At 28.5% G+C, this 15768-nt stretch overlaps 2 protein-coding genes across 6 annotated transcripts in view; one reads left to right on the plus strand and one right to left on the minus strand.

The window, feature by feature from the left end:
- The window catches only part of LOC106684392 (large proline-rich protein BAG6), a 46202-nt gene extending 41619 nt beyond the window's left edge, over positions 1 to 4583 (minus strand). For 4 of the 5 annotated variants that reach the window (XM_067051097.1, XM_014426447.3, XM_014426446.3 and 1 more), the window contains exons 1-3: positions 4445 to 4583; positions 3703 to 3775; positions 840 to 957 (exon numbers count right to left, since the gene is read on the minus strand). In XM_067051097.1, coding sequence (XP_066907198.1) covers positions 840 to 957; positions 3703 to 3765 — 181 coding nt within the window. In that variant the 5' untranslated portion in view covers positions 3766 to 3775; positions 4445 to 4583. Of the gene's footprint in view, positions 1 to 839; positions 958 to 3702; positions 3776 to 3989; positions 4026 to 4444 lie in introns of those variants that run through there. The other variant, XM_067051096.1, reaches the window with a different exon arrangement.
- Positions 4584 to 4648: 65 nt separating this feature from the next.
- Positions 4649 to 15751, plus strand: LOC106684393 (aurora kinase C). The gene is made up of 8 exons (XM_014426448.2): positions 4649 to 4855; positions 4958 to 5108; positions 5179 to 5914; positions 5985 to 6182; positions 10552 to 10686; positions 13233 to 13391; positions 13478 to 13709; positions 15180 to 15751. The coding sequence occupies exons 2-8, from the start codon at positions 4958 to 4960 to the stop codon at positions 15261 to 15263; spliced, it is 1695 nt and encodes a 564-aa protein (XP_014281934.1). The 5' UTR covers positions 4649 to 4855; the 3' UTR covers positions 15264 to 15751.
- Positions 15752 to 15768: the final 17 nt, after the last annotated feature.

Here is a 15768-nt window from a genome sequence, read left to right on the forward strand (position 1 = left end):
TTTTTTCATCTCTTAATTTGTACTTTCTTTAATATTTCTTCTCTTATTTTATCTCTTATCTATGTGTTACTATTAACCTTTTCATTTACTGTTTACTATCTTTAATTTTTCTTATTATATTTTACTTTTCATTGTATACCCCTGTTATTTTCCACTTATGTTCTCTTTTTTTTTTTTTTTGTAACTATGTCAAGTGTTTGTATCTTTTTTAGCCCTGACGAAGCTCTGCAACATGGGCCGAAACGTTGGCTCAATAAAAATTGTATAATCATTTACTATTTGAGTTTTTTTATCATTTCCATTCATCTATACACATGATCAATCAATCTTCCAGTATGCCATAAAATATTTAAGAAGAAACTGTTTTAGCATAAACTTAACTGTTCAAATTAACATCCTTTATATCTTGGGAAATATATTATGGATAGGGGTGGGTGGAACAAGAAGTACTCATATTTTTTTCTGTTTCACTTTTTATTTGAATAAAGAACGTTGGTTGTCCATTTAACTAGGCACTTACTGTAGTACAACCATGGAATAACAACAATTAGTTAAGAATGAAATTACCTAAGAATTAATTGAGCATGTAATTTTGCTGAGAAAGGATTGAAAAATTTAAGGCTATAATAAGTGTAGCCCTGACAGCAACTATAGTGAATGATTATACAAAAAAAAAAAAAAAAAAAAAAAAATGGAATTCTACCAAATTGATTTAGATTTTAAAAGACACTTATGTCAATTTGATTCAAATGTGCTTGAGCCATTCATTCTTAAAACATCTTACTAATTATAAATCTAAATCTACAAAACTAGAAAAGTAAATTAGTTAAAACTTTTACCATATTCAGATAATTTCTTATCATCAACAAGAACTCTACCACAATATATCAATCTTTGTGATTCTACAGGTACATTAACTGGTTCTGCTATGCGTTCTTTCAATTGTTTAACAGTTAACTAAAAATAAAATAGAATTAGTTTTAAAATATAGAACATAATCAAAATTTATATTAGTATTTACCACCTTATACCAAAACGTTAGTAATTATGCTTAATCAAAAGTGGTAACCATCTAATTATTATTATAGAAACCTAAATGGAAATAACACTGAATATTAAAAATAAATAATTGGTGGAGTCAAATAATTTACTGTTCAGGAAAATGATTTTTTGTTTCATTTTTCAAATCGATTTATGATTAACATCTCAAAAAATGTGATAGATAAGCATTGCATTAATAATAGCTATTGGAAGTTTTAAAAAAGCATAAAACTTATTCAATGAATATATGTACTTAAAAAACATAACGTAATCATTGATGTTTTAAAAGAAAGACAATCACATAAAATCCACTACGTAATTAGTAGTGATTGTCATCACTCATCATTTTATTTGACAATCATTACCACTATGTAATGATTATCAAAGATGGAATAACATATATGCTGATATCAGTTATATTAAAGATAACATTAAATTAGTTAAATATCAGCCAAGTGAACATAATATATCAAATCTATGGCACATTGAGAAAAGAATTAAGTAACAACTCAAAATCGCTATTGTCTCTTTTTGTAGTAGCACCCTTGCCATTTCTGCAAACAATCCTCAAATAATAGGCTAAAATAAAAGTCACATCAGATGACCTAGAAGAAACCTGCTCAAAAAAGGAAAAATTCTTAAGGTTTCTATATAAATTTTATTATGTGCCTAATGTTAATTCTAATTTTAAAAAATACTTTCTTAGCAGTTTCCCATTCATTTTCAATGGCCAATTTAAATATGGACACAGGGCTCCTCACAGATATCGGCTGTGGAGCTCACACCGATTACATGTTACATGAAATCCCAAAGGAAGCTAAGTGTGTTTAATAATACTAATGTTCACAAGTGTTAACATTGGTAATGAATATTTAGGCTAGGTTATGTTCCATTGCTTTCAGTTTGAAATTTAATAAGACAGATAATGAGGAAAAGAAATCATTATTCATTTTAACATAATGATTCGGTGTAATACCAGAGCGATTAATTGTATACTTATAACTACTTGTGTCATGCTTAAATTGACTTCAAAGAATATATGTTAATTTTTTTTCCTTTCATTTGAAAGGAAAAGGTTCATAAAGACCTGGTAAGATTCCTTAGGATTACTTTATTTCATGAGCCAAAATAAGCTGACTGAGGTCTATTTCAAGCTAAAACTACTATTAAACTGTATTATACAGTCCAAAAACAGTATTAGCACTTCTTGATGACTTAATTAACATATGAGATGTCAATTATTGGTGTAAAGAACAGAATTCTTAACAAGGTCTCATACCGTGTATGTTGGACAAATAACACATTAATTCTTAATATATGATCACAAATTATAACATTGCTACATTACTGTGATGTAGGGTTATTACATGAAATGATTAAAAGAAGTTAATACAAGGTCTGCACATAAGTTAGTTGTCATTATGAACTTATATCTTCGTATCCAAAATTATAAATAGCTACTCTTAGTTAACCTAAATATAAATAAAATAGAAGATATTTGGCTGCTTCAAAGCAATTTTCCAAGAAAACCTCAAAAAAGATAATGAGAAAGTGAACAAAATTACTTGACTATTGTGATTGATACACTGTGTGTACTTCTCAACAAGCTCTGCTACTTTTGAGATTCTGTGAAAAGTGACAGCTGTAACCCGTCTGCACTTATGTGGTGTCGAACTTATTCAATAATAATTACATATCACTACTCTGGAAGAATAGTGACACAACTGTAAAAAAATTTAAAATTAACTTTAGTGTTGGAGGGCTCAAAAATGCATTGACTAGATGTTTGGTAATCAACATAACTGTATTTATAAAATTCCTCTCTTAGTAATTTTTTGATATAATTATTTTAACAAACAAACATCTAGTGAATACATTTCTGAGCCTGGCAACACAACTAAGTCAATTTCACAAAATTTAAAGTTACATCATTATTCTTCTGGGCCAGCGATAACATTTGGGATGAATGGATAAATGAATATAATTACAGAAAGAGACCACTGTTTTTTATATATTAAAAAAAAAGTAAAAAAAAGGTTAGAAACAATTTCAAAGTTGCTATATTTTTTATACAATTTGTCATAAAACTATTATCAATAAAATACATTGTAAGGCACAAATACAGTTTATTTATGTGATTAGAATTTTATTTTCCTGTGGAATATGAAATATTATATAATGAATAATTAAGTGGAAGTTGTTAAAAACTAGGTAATTGAAAATTACTTTTCAGAGCACTAACTCTTAAGCTATGCAATAACTCCAAAATCGTAAAACTTTACTATATTTCCTTTCAACATTAATTTGAAGCCATGATGATTGGATTTTTCTTTCATTTGATTAATTAACATAACAGGAGCTGCTAATGTTTTATAATATTTCACTTACTTAGTTTCTCATTTCTGCAAAATATACAGTCAGCTGTATGTGAAACTACAAGGAATATGTTACTTACAAGATGATTAAGTTTATTGATGAATAATTAATATGAAATTTATTTAAAATAAATGCTATGACACTACCCTTTGAAATAACTGATAAGAATTAAAACATTGAATTATACTAAGTTTTTTTATAAAACATGATTAAGCAATAACTGTCATAAGATTTAATAGATGATAACTAGTACAAAATAGTAAGGTAATCAATTACTATACTTACTTCATCTTCAACTGAAAAAACATGATTTCTTGAATCTAAAGTTTTAATAGTGATGTCTATCATTTTGATACACCTAAACAAAGTTTCAAAATAACGATATTTTTTGTAAAAATTAGGAGTTTAGTAAAGCTAAACATACAACTATAATTGAATATAAATTAACCATCAGAAATAAACCGACAATAAGAATAGTTTTCATAAATAAGAGCAAAACAATTCAATAATGAATATACTTCATAAGGAGGGAAGAAAATTAACATAAGATTGGAAGTAGTGACAAATTTTACCTTCTCACTTGCTATAGGGAAGGTACAATTTCACTGATAAAACAAAACAAAAGAAAATAGACTCCTAACCCCTTTGATCAGCTCATAAACACCAGTAACAGCTCAAGATATGAGATTTTCACAGTATAAATCAATGAAATCAACAAGAAAGCTGTAACAACAGATAAAGGAAATAATAAGCCCGAAATCAATTTAAAAAAGCTTAATTAAAATGAACCCGTCAACATTGCATTATATTACATTATATATATCTACGTAGTTAAACTAACCACTTCACAGATCAATAAATATACCTTAAGGATATTTATAATCGTTATTACAAAAGAGTCAATTTTATCGTGAACGTATGACTAATGTTAACTGGAGGAGCCGATTTACTCTATATCAACAATTCCGAAAGGTAACATAATGCCCAATGAAAAACAAAATAACTTAATAAAAACAATGATATATACCTAAATTATTTATAATTAACGAAATCCTAAACACTAAAGATAGCCAAATAACTACAATATAACTAGAATATCACATCCACCATTTTCTCCATAACTGTCTTAATCGTCTGTCACAGGACACAAAAATATGCAAATTTAAACCATTGACTCAAAAATAAAGAAAGTTACATTACAAAAATAATCCATTTTTTCACAACATATGCGTGATATTATCTTTTATCAACTTTTCTTCCCTCTTTATCAGAAATTTTCAATTGCCCTACCGATCTTGAGTTAGCTACACCGCCATCAAGTTTGAACAAGCGGAACCGTTACACCCCGAAGTCCGGCTGATTTTGTGATTTTAAATTTTATTCCTTTAGGTTGTAAGGGTGCTGTTTTTTAATTACTTAACTAAACTCCTGAACAGTGGTAAGTGAACATATTTGTGAAACTGATTATTCTTTCCTCTAATTTAAGCATACTGCTGTTGTTATTTTTATTTTCGTTATTATGTGACTAAATGTTTTTCAGATGTCAGGCAAAGAAAACCGATTGTACGTTCCAGGTCTCCATAAAAAAGTTTCAATTCATAATTGTGTTCAACATGAAAATGAAAAAGTTTTGCCTCCAAAAAACAGTTTGGATAAACCAGTTTCTAGATCTAGATCATCTACTAGAGCTGGTATGTTATTAATATTTATTTTTCTGTAATAAGTTTTACAGCCTAATTAAAGGTTTAATTGCCATTTCAGGGGAAAAACCTCTTGTTAAGAGATCTAATAGTTTACAAAGGGCTCCATTAGCCCAGAATTCAGTCACTAGTGGTAATGGTGAACCTCAGGACAAGATTAAGGCTAGATTAGAAAATATGAAACTAAATGCGATTAAGCAATATACAGTAGATAATGGCTTAAGAAAGAAATTTCCCTCTAGTACATTGAATAAAAAGACTGAAAATGCGAAGCCAGAACCTTTTAAAGCATCTAGTGCACCAAGAACTTTACAACCCACACTAATTAAAACGGTTGCAACAGCTAAACCAGCCACTAATTTAAAACGACCTTCCTTTAATACCCAGAAAGATGTCCGTTGTGGTAATGCTTCCAAAATAGATAAACCTCAACTTAAAAATTTAATTAAATCTAACAGTGTTCAAGGTGAACAGAAACCGAGTAGTGCTCCAATCTCAAGTAATGTAACACCTTCCCTGATTCCTTCTTCGGATGTTAAAAGGTCTCTTCCTGATCCTGCAACCAATGGTTTAAAGGATGAAGAAGTTGAAAGTTGTGAGCAGTCGGCATGCAGTCATTATGATGTCAGTCCAACGGAAAATAAACCAACTTGTGATGCTGTCATGGGACCCCCATTGCCCCCTGGCCCCCCTAAAACTTGGCAACAAAAAAAAAGTGATGGTAATTTTGTTAGTTCATCTGCCCCTTGTGATAATCAAGTTGACACAAATGTAATTGATAAAAAAGAAGACAATGAGTAAGTTTTTTTTTTATCTCTTATTTCATTATATAGTTAATATTCTTTAATTTCTTATCTCTGTTTACAGGTCTCAGAAGAAGTGGTCATTAGATAATTTTGAAATCGGAAAAGCTTTGGGTAAAGGAAAGTTTGGCTGCGTATATGTAGCACGAGAAAAGAAATCTCGTTATGTTGTAGCTTTAAAAGTTATTTTTAAGTCTCAGGTTACACAAGCGAAATTAGAGCATCAGCTGAGGCGTGAGATTGAGATTCAAGCACACTTGAGGTGATTTTATTGAAATTATAATAGATTTATAACTGAATATTAATCATTAACCTTTGTAGGTATGTTAATATTAATCATGAGTAAGTTATATTAATAAGAATAAGTTTTTAAGAACTATAATTACACTTTATTACTAGTTTTATTTACAAACATAGTAAGCAAGTTTATGAAAAATAAGTCATAGTTAAACTAAGGTCTTTTTCAACGACCACTTCTGACTGTACAGAGCATGGGTAGTATGGGTTTTTCCCTCCCAAAACCTGTATTTTGCATGTTCTATACTGTCAGAAGTGGTTGTTGTAACCTTAAATGAATTTAACTGTTTATCTTTCCCTGTAGGAAAAATGAAGAAACTCCGATAATCACCACTCCAACCAAGTAAATTATTTGGATGTTGTTGTTAAAAATGTAATAAATATTTATTATACAGTATGTATATCAATAGATAACTAAGAGTGTATGATCTTTATGAACATACATGAGCAAAAATAAATACATTTTCAATTAAAATTATAAAAAATTAAAATATTCAGTATATATGTATGTATAGTTGACCGTAAAAATTGATATATAGGGAGATGGTCAGGGTTGCGATCAATAGTGAAACAAAAATAGTTTACAACTATTTATTTTCCAACGTTTCGCCCCACTTTGCAGGGCTTCATCAGGGCTAAAAAGATACAAAATGAAACTATGTTAAGATAAAATGATAGAAATAAAAATAAAAAGATACAATGAAAAGAATAAAAAAAACAAGTAACAAAGGCAAGAGCAATAGTTTCATACAAAAATACGTTAACGTATTTTTGTATTATAAAAGGTCTGTCTATCTGTAAACGTATTTTTGTATGAAACTATTGCTCTTGCCTTTGTTACTTGTTTTTTTATTCTTTTCATTGTATCTTTTTATTTTTATTTCTATCATTTTATCTTAACATAGTTTCATTTTGTATCTTTTTAGCCCTGATGAAGCCCTGCAAAGTGGGGCGAAACGTTGGAAAATAAATAGTTGTAAACTATTTTTGTTTCACTATTGACCGCAACCCTGACCATCTCCCTATATATAAAATATTCAGTGTTTCCTCCCCTGGCCATGGACATGAACTTTCCGTGTAACTGGATAATTAAGGAATCAATCAGAAGATAATTATCAATTATTTAATAAATTTCATTTCAAAAGGGATTAGAACAATGATTACCTAATGCAAACAATCCTTGACTGCTTCTGAATCATAAGTAAATAAACATGGAAAACTGAATAAGTTTCATTAAATAAGATGGTAAGCTAATGTATACTGTATAATAAACAGTATATAATAAGAGAAAATCCATTCTTAGAAGTTGAGCTTAGTATTGTTGCTTTATTAGTGTAATTTTTTTTTTTTTACTAGGGATCTCTTAGCTCTAATGTGAAACTGACTTCCCTCTATGTCTTGTCTTTTATGGAGGCATGAAGAGTCCAGGAGAGGATAATCCTTTTTCTATATCACATCTGAGAACTAAAATCAGTAATGAATATATGCAAAGAGACTTTAGTTACAACCTAATATTTTGCAAAGTGAATTTAGTTTTAAAAGATTATCATCAATTAACTAAAGATTATAATCAATTAACTACTTTTAGAAATCATACACTATCTCTTTAAGAAAGCTTAACTTATACTGATATTGTTCTCACCAGCTCATTTGTTATAGGAGGTATAAAATACATGAGGTGTAAAATACACTTGATTAAAATTAACTTACCATCTTATTTTTGAAACGAAAAATCTTATTTAATGTAACCTATTTAACTTTCCATATTTATTAATTTATTTTTTGATAATTCAGAAGCATTCAAGGATTGTTTGCATTAGGTAATCATTGTTCTAATCCCTTTTGAAATGAAATTTATTAAATAATTGATAATTATCTTCTAATTGATTCCTCAATTGTCCAGTTACACAGGAAGTTCAGGTCCATGGCCAGGGGAGGAAACACTGAATATTTAAATTTTTTCTAATTTTAATTGAAAATGTATTTATTTTTGCTCATGTATGTTTGTAAAGAGCATAGCTTACATTCTTTGTTATCTATTGATAAGGAGGAGAGTACTTTATGCTGTTGGTCCTAGTAGAGGAAACTAAGATACACTATTCAAGATGGATTTTGTTTGTTTAAGTTTTTCAGTTGTTTGAAAGTTAATTTTTTTTATCAAGACTGTTTTTTACCTTAACCTTATCTGTGTAAACGGGCTTTAATGTGCCCATATTCACTGCTGCTACATGTACTGTCACCACACCAGATCTAATGCTAAAGTACCACAACAAAAATAAATGCTGTCATGATGGCAACTATTATATAGTTTGCACTAAAACAATAACTACAACAGTTGCTGCAATGGTTGTAATCTAATTCTGTAGAATAATCATTTATCTTATCAAATAATTATTATTTCAAAATATCCATATATTTTTGTTTGTTTTTCAGTAACCTATAATATTTCAATGTTATGGCAGAATCCTATGCATATTCCTGCGTGAAGTTTTCAAATGTAATATTTTAACCATTGGAATTCCTATAAATTATTATTATGAAGTTGACAACTTGATCTCACTAGCAATAAATAAAAAAAAAAAAAAACTTTATTACCCATAAGAAAAATTACATTGCCACTTAATACAATCATAAATATGAGAAATTTTCAATATTGAATATTCAATTTGAAATATGTCATTTGAAATAAATTCTTAAATAATGATATCAAGCCAAAAACCCATTTTGATTTTTTTTTCATCTGACAACGGTTTTAATAATTAACAATAGCTGATTCATACATTGAAGGAAATAATAAAAATATTGCATTGCAGTGTTAACAAATCACAATATTTTTATCTGATTAACCTTCTCAATTCAAAGGTATGGTTTAGGATGGAGAAACGAGGATCTGATGAATCTCATCTTCAACAGGCCTCTTTCCATAAATTTTTTTTTTCTAGACCTTTAATTTTAGGTATATAGTAAATTCAAAGAGTATATAATATGGTCCTTCCTCCAGTTGTAATGTATGGTAGCAGCAAGATTTTACAGAGCACAGGGAAGAAAAATATTTAAAGAAGATACAGTCCGACCAAACAAGGGAATCACTACCACATAAACACAGAAGTTAAGGACCTATTTGGGGTACCAGATATAGTTTCTGACTTTAAAAAGGGAAGAATAAAATGGCAGGGTTATGTATATCATGAATAAAAAAGAAAATACTCCCAAAGCAACAAATGGAGGAAGAAGAGGCGGACTTAGACCGTGATGGATGGATGATGAAGAGGCTGATCTTGGGTCAAGTGGAGGGGATAGGTCTGAGTGGAGGAGATTTTTTGGAGAGACTAGGGTATATCTAGACATGACAGTTAACTATTACTCCTTACAACTTCTTCACACCAACCTTATGTATATATCTTATGCTTATATGTTTCCTTTTGTTATTTATGGTGACAATTGTTTTTTAATTGTACTTAATCATCAGTTTTGTAATGCATGCACGAAGTTTAACTGTTAGTAAGGTTAGTTGCACAATCGATATCTGCCACATGGAAATGGGATTTAAGTTTTGGGATGTTATGGTTTTACGTTTTTAATCTCAGACCATTACACAAATAGATATATAATGACATTTTTATTGTTTTATTATGTAGCAATACAAACTTAAAGTATATTGAGTGTCCTAATTAAAAGAAATTCTAAAAATTTAAGTATTAAATTTTGGGGCAGCTTGTTGGCTATTAATCTTAGAAGGGTCTAGCCTTCCTATGTAGAAAAAAACAACAGTATATGTAGAAATATTTTTTTTACATACCATCGTATTATCGTAATGGGTTGATAATATTATATGCACCCCCTTAAATCTTTGCTGAAATATCCTCTTGAGACCCTGGAGTGATTCACAACACTTCCTCCATGATACAAAGATTTTGCTCCATTTAAATTTCTCTTGGTTCATTAGTATAGTTATTGATATATCCTCTATTTATCCGCTTGAAGGTTACATCTCAATGCTCTTTTTACTTCTTCAGTTATCCTTTTACTTTAAATGATCTCCTTGGAGTGAATTACTGAAAATAAGTTTCTTATTTTTAATAATTCGTTAATAAAAGGTTTGTAAAATATCTATACTTTTTTTTTTTTAATCACATAGCGGCCACTAAGGACCATACGAATATCATTTGTTAGGCTTCTTATTATTGGAAGTCTTATTATCTATACTTCATTATATTTTCTTATGTTTTAGCATTATTTTTTAAAAAATAAATGTAAAACTGAAAATTGAAATCATTGTTGATTTTGTATATTTCATTATGTTCTTACAATGATCTTTATTTTATTTTTTTAAGGCATCCAAATGTATTACGATTATATGGTTACTTTCATGACAATAGCAGAGTTTACATCATATTAGAATATGCAAAAATGGGTGAATTATATAAACAGCTTCAGGAGCAACCTGAAAAAAGATTCTCTGAAAAGAGGTTAGTTTTGATGATAAAAGTTATTTTGATTTATTTTTTTACTGTTATAACATTTAATTATGAACTTGAAAAATTGTGTGATATCGAATTTCTTATAAACAATAAAAATTGGAGAAAGTAGGTATTTCTGATATAATTTCTTAATGATACTGTTGGCAATGTTAAGTTCAATCATGCTAAATCTAATTTTGCCATATCACATCATTCCTGTCTTGTAATCTAAGGCCTCGATTTTTTTTTTTATTTGTTCCATTTGTCATCATCATTAACCATGTTAAATTTAATTTTGGCAAGTTGAATACTTTTTGAGCTATTAATTAAAAAAAAAATATGTATTACTTATAATAAAACAATTTATGGGCTTTATACAATAAAATATAGCACCCAATATAAACTTTATTTAGCAAATAAAAGCTGTATTGTGTTTCCAATATGTAATACAGGACTCAAAGTCAGTCTATCAACTTTTGAAAAAAAAAAAATGATATCATTTTTGCAGTAAAGTCAAATGGAATGATCAACTTATTACAATAATTTGTATGTTAAAAACTTTTTTTTTCTTGAAATATCAATGGCTTTCTGGGAATTTTATTGTAAGGTTTAGTTTAATAGTCAAGTCAACCTTCTTTAAATTAATTTTGATCTGGATAAATAGTTGTTATTTACTTTTTTTTTTTTTTGTAGATAAAATGCATATTTCCAAAGAAGTAAAAAATTGTTTATTTACAGTACTTTTTTTTCTTTTTCACTCTGCCTGGCTGTTTCTGGCATGCATGATAATTATCCTATGGGTTACCAACCTATCTTAGTCTGAATGGGTAGGTTGACATTCATTCTGTAGGTCCGCTACAAAATAAGTTTAACCCACTCAGGCCAGTGGTTCAGATTTGAAAAGATACCTCTTGTAGCTTGTGTTATATTGACATTGTATTACATTTTGGGAACATGCAGCATGCTCCAATACTTGTTTTTACAATTCATTGAGTTTATGTGCTAAGTAAATACTTAAATTTATTACAAATTCTCTTACTTCTTGCTTATGTATGTTATGAGTATGTAAATATGTATGAAGTCTAGCTTTGAGCTGATGACTGCATCATTTGAAGTGTGTTCTTAAAATCTTTTTTTAATTATTCTGCAGGTTTTCTGAAAATGTTTGTATAAAAATCATTGTGGTGTGATATGACATGCCAAAACTAAGAAATTTTTACTTAAACTATATCAATGACGATATAGTACTCGGTTGTACATTTTTGAAAATTAATATCTCTAAAAATGTTAAAGGTAAAAAAATAAAATTTTACTTAAGAGAAATGAAAGAAATTAAACAAAAAAGACTCAAACATCCCGTTAAAGCAAAATTTTAATTTCTATCAATGGAAAAACATCTATTATCTTTTTAAATGTATTTATAAGAGTTTATAACAAATAAATGAAAAAAATGTATGGTAATAGGATCTGGAATACTTAAGTAAATAAGCTAATTAGGATGTTCCACTGACTGTTACTGCAAATTCTCCTTGATTTTACTGATGATTGAGAACTACTAAGGGTCACCTTCCTTGTGTACAAAAGTGAGGATAGCTCGTGGTTCAATAAAAATCAGTGTCAGCTATTTTGATTAAGTGATTTACTCATTAAAAGGTGTACATTTTGTTTAGGTTTTTTTCTGATACTGGTTCCCATGTATTAATAATCAAGAAATTAATTAACATTTGTCGAATAGTTGGGAAAACATGGAATACTTTATAAAAGAAAACTTCTGGGTGCTTGAGGAAAGAAATCCTTATGAAAGTAGGGTGAAGAAATTGCTTTTTTGATATATTCAATTACTGTTGTTCTGAGGTACAAACAGCCTGTATATACTAATATTTCTTTCATTGTGTTCATTATTGATATTGGACTATATATCATATTAAGTTTAAACAATTCCTGTTATAAGGCATTGGTAAGGAGGTAACAGTAGGTCAGGTCAAGTTGACTTGGATTTATGTTGCTCATGGTGTGTTAGTGTGAATAAAGAAACACTTGGCTCCAATATTGTGTCTATTAAAAGTGCCTAATATACCGCCATTAATTATTAGTAATATATCTAACGGTAATAAAACAGTTCTCTCTTTAGATCCATTGCCACTTTTCCTACCCTGAACATAAATTATCATCCTGTAACTTTTTGCTTCTCTGTTAAAACCCAGAGATTTCCTTTGTCTTAATCCTCTTTGATGATCTATATATACTCTTAAATCTTTAGCAACTTCATAAGGAACGTAGAGAAGTTTCTGAATAGTATTTTTCATTTCTAAACTGGTTTTGTTATACAAAATTGTGAATACAGAAATTTCACTCTGATAGCAAATTTGTTACATCTATGGAACTGGTTTAAATCTAATTTTAAAGAACAGTCAACTTTTATGCTGACCATAGTTAGGACAGCAATAAAGTTTTTTAAAAATTTAGTTTCTAATTTATTTTTAATTATGAACCCTAATATTCAAATTTATTTCTTTTTACTATTTATAAAAATTATTTCTTTTTACTATTTTTAGGAGTGCTGAAATCATTAAGCAACTTGCTGATGCTTTAATATACTGTCATTCTAAGGGTGTTATTCATCGAGATATTAAGCCAGAAAATCTTCTTTTAAGTTACAATGGACAGCTCAAAATTGCAGATTTTGGTTGGGCTGTGCATTCACCTAACTCAAGGTAAAAGTTGTATTTTGTTTTTATTTTAACATAATCTGCTGTTATTGGTCTTACTTCATAAATTAATATTTTTTAAAATTGTTTAGGAGAGCAACTATTTGTGGAACACTAGACTATTTACCACCAGAAATGGTGAAAAATACCAATCATGATTACACTGTGGATTTATGGAGCACAGGAGTGCTTTGTTTTGAACTTATAACAGGAAAACCTCCATTCGAAGCCAAAACTTATGAAGAGACCTATTATAATATCACGCATGCTATTTATCAATTTCCTTCATTCATGTCTCCTTTGGCCTGTGATTTGATAAAAAAGGTAAATTTTAAGTAATTGGAGAGGTTTCAATTTCTATGATTCAAACATTGAAAAAATATCTTTAATACAACTCTCAGTGAGCCAAAGTACGGATAGATATTCCTAAAGACTTTATTACTCCTTAAAAGAGGGAGGTCCATATACATGTATAATAAAGAAAATGTAGATGTAAATATAAATGTAAATAATGGCATTATAAATGTATTTATGTATATAAATAACAACTATTATTATTATTATCATCTTTAAAACAACATGGTATGAAGTAGTAGGTATTTGATTTTAGTCTAGCATAAATAAATATAAAATATTACATTTTTGCTTTTATTATTTTCTATTATTATTGGTACTATTATGTGTATGTTTTAAGAGTAATAGTTCTTTGATTACCGAAGGTATAGGAATTATGGTAGTGGGATTTATGCATGTTTTTATTTTTATCAATCAGGACGTATTACCAAACTGGAAATATTACTTATATTAGGTAGCAAGAGCGAAAATGGCTTAATAGTCTATTTCCTGTGGTGTAGGGGGGGAGGGATATATTGCAAAACATTTAGGTGAAACCACAGTTCTCTATAATAATCGATACAAAAGATATTAATTTTTCAAGTAGCACTTTCGAACTAACTGTTAAGAATGCCATATTTGACAGTTAAGATAACGTCATAACTTGCTACATTTTTCACATTTATAAACCTCTCCTGGGCACAATTTAAATAATGTATGTATCAAATAAATTGAAGATTTATTTAATAAAATAGTGATTATTTAATTAATAATCTCAATCACTTGTATTTATTTATTGAAATATTTATTCATTCAATAACTATTCATTAATTTTTTTTAACCCAGCCTTATTGCTCATCTACATCTTAAGTGAAATCATCATTATTAACTTTAACTTCACCGGCTCAGGCTTAAGCGCTTAAAAAACATTATCCCAGTACTAATTGCCGTTAGTATTTACTTGAATTTTCCTGATTCTTAAACAGAGGTAATTTAAATAGAGGTAGTTGGTTTCTGTTTAAAAATAGTATTTATTTATTAAACAGACTTTTAAGAAGTTGTAAGACTGCTTAGTTAATAACAGAATTAGAAATAATTAATAGAAAACATTTTCCACCTGTTCACCCAACAACCATAGATTTTTATTTAAGTTTACAAAATTAACTTTTCCATTATCTATATACATTACCTGTATTCTAAAATCTATTGGGAATTCGAATTGTATTCCAATAGGAATTGAATTGATCTTAAACTTTCAAGAATTTATTCTGAACATTTTATTTTCCATAATAATCCTGTGTTATCAACCTGGAAAAAAAGAATTAAACCCATTCCTCCCCTTTCTCTTATTATTCAGTAGTATTTAGAGTATTTTATCTCCACTTGTTCATGGCATTGAATAAATGTGATGTTAATTTTTTTAGATCATCGATATTAATAAGCAACATTTTTGTGTTTCAGCTTCTTGTACTTGAGCCTTCAAGGCGGTTACCACTGGAAGATGTTATGAAGCATCCATGGATAGTGTTGAATACCTGTGAATAGCTTGTAAATAGTTATTAATTTCCACTCTTTTCTTTTTAAATGAGACTGTGAATGTGTCAAAAGCATTGTTTTACAGTGCCACATTTCAAGTATTGTACAGTTGAAAATTTCTTTTAGCATAATTGACTGTTCATAAATGCGTAGGAGGTTAATGTAATTATATTTTTTATAAGTAATATTTTAATGGGAGTGGTGAATATTTACCTCTCAACTAGAATGTTATTATTGTTGAATTTTTATTTATTTGTATTGTTCTATTTTTGTATCACTGTCTTATAAATATTAAAATCTAATGATTTGTTGGTTGTATCAATAATAATCATTATTCATTCAATTTTTAGTATAACTTATCTATCTACTTAATATGCTTTAAGCTAAATGATTTAAGTTTTAATATTTTTATGAAACCAAAGGTGTGGCTATAAATCATTAGTACTGCTACAAACATTTTACAGACTAAGGTTCAATAAATCTTATTTAAAAATGTATTAATATTTCTGTCAAT

The sequence above is a fragment of the Halyomorpha halys genome, unplaced genomic scaffold (genome assembly GCF_000696795.3).
Source record: "Halyomorpha halys isolate HHAL.00 unplaced genomic scaffold, Hhal_1.1 Scaffold577.1, whole genome shotgun sequence".
Taxonomy (NCBI): domain Eukaryota; kingdom Metazoa; phylum Arthropoda; class Insecta; order Hemiptera; family Pentatomidae; genus Halyomorpha; species Halyomorpha halys.

Coding starts and splice junctions, on each gene's coding strand:
- LOC106684393 (XM_014426448.2), top strand. CDS start 4,958: ATGTCAGGCAAAGAAAACCGATTGTACGTTCCAGGTCTCCATAAAAAA. Junction 5,109..5,178: donor TAGATCATCTACTAGAGCTG/GTATGTTATTAA, acceptor TTGCCATTTCAG/GGGAAAAACCTCTTGTTAAG. Junction 13,392..13,477: donor GTGCATTCACCTAACTCAAG/GTAAAAGTTGTA, acceptor AAAATTGTTTAG/GAGAGCAACTATTTGTGGAA.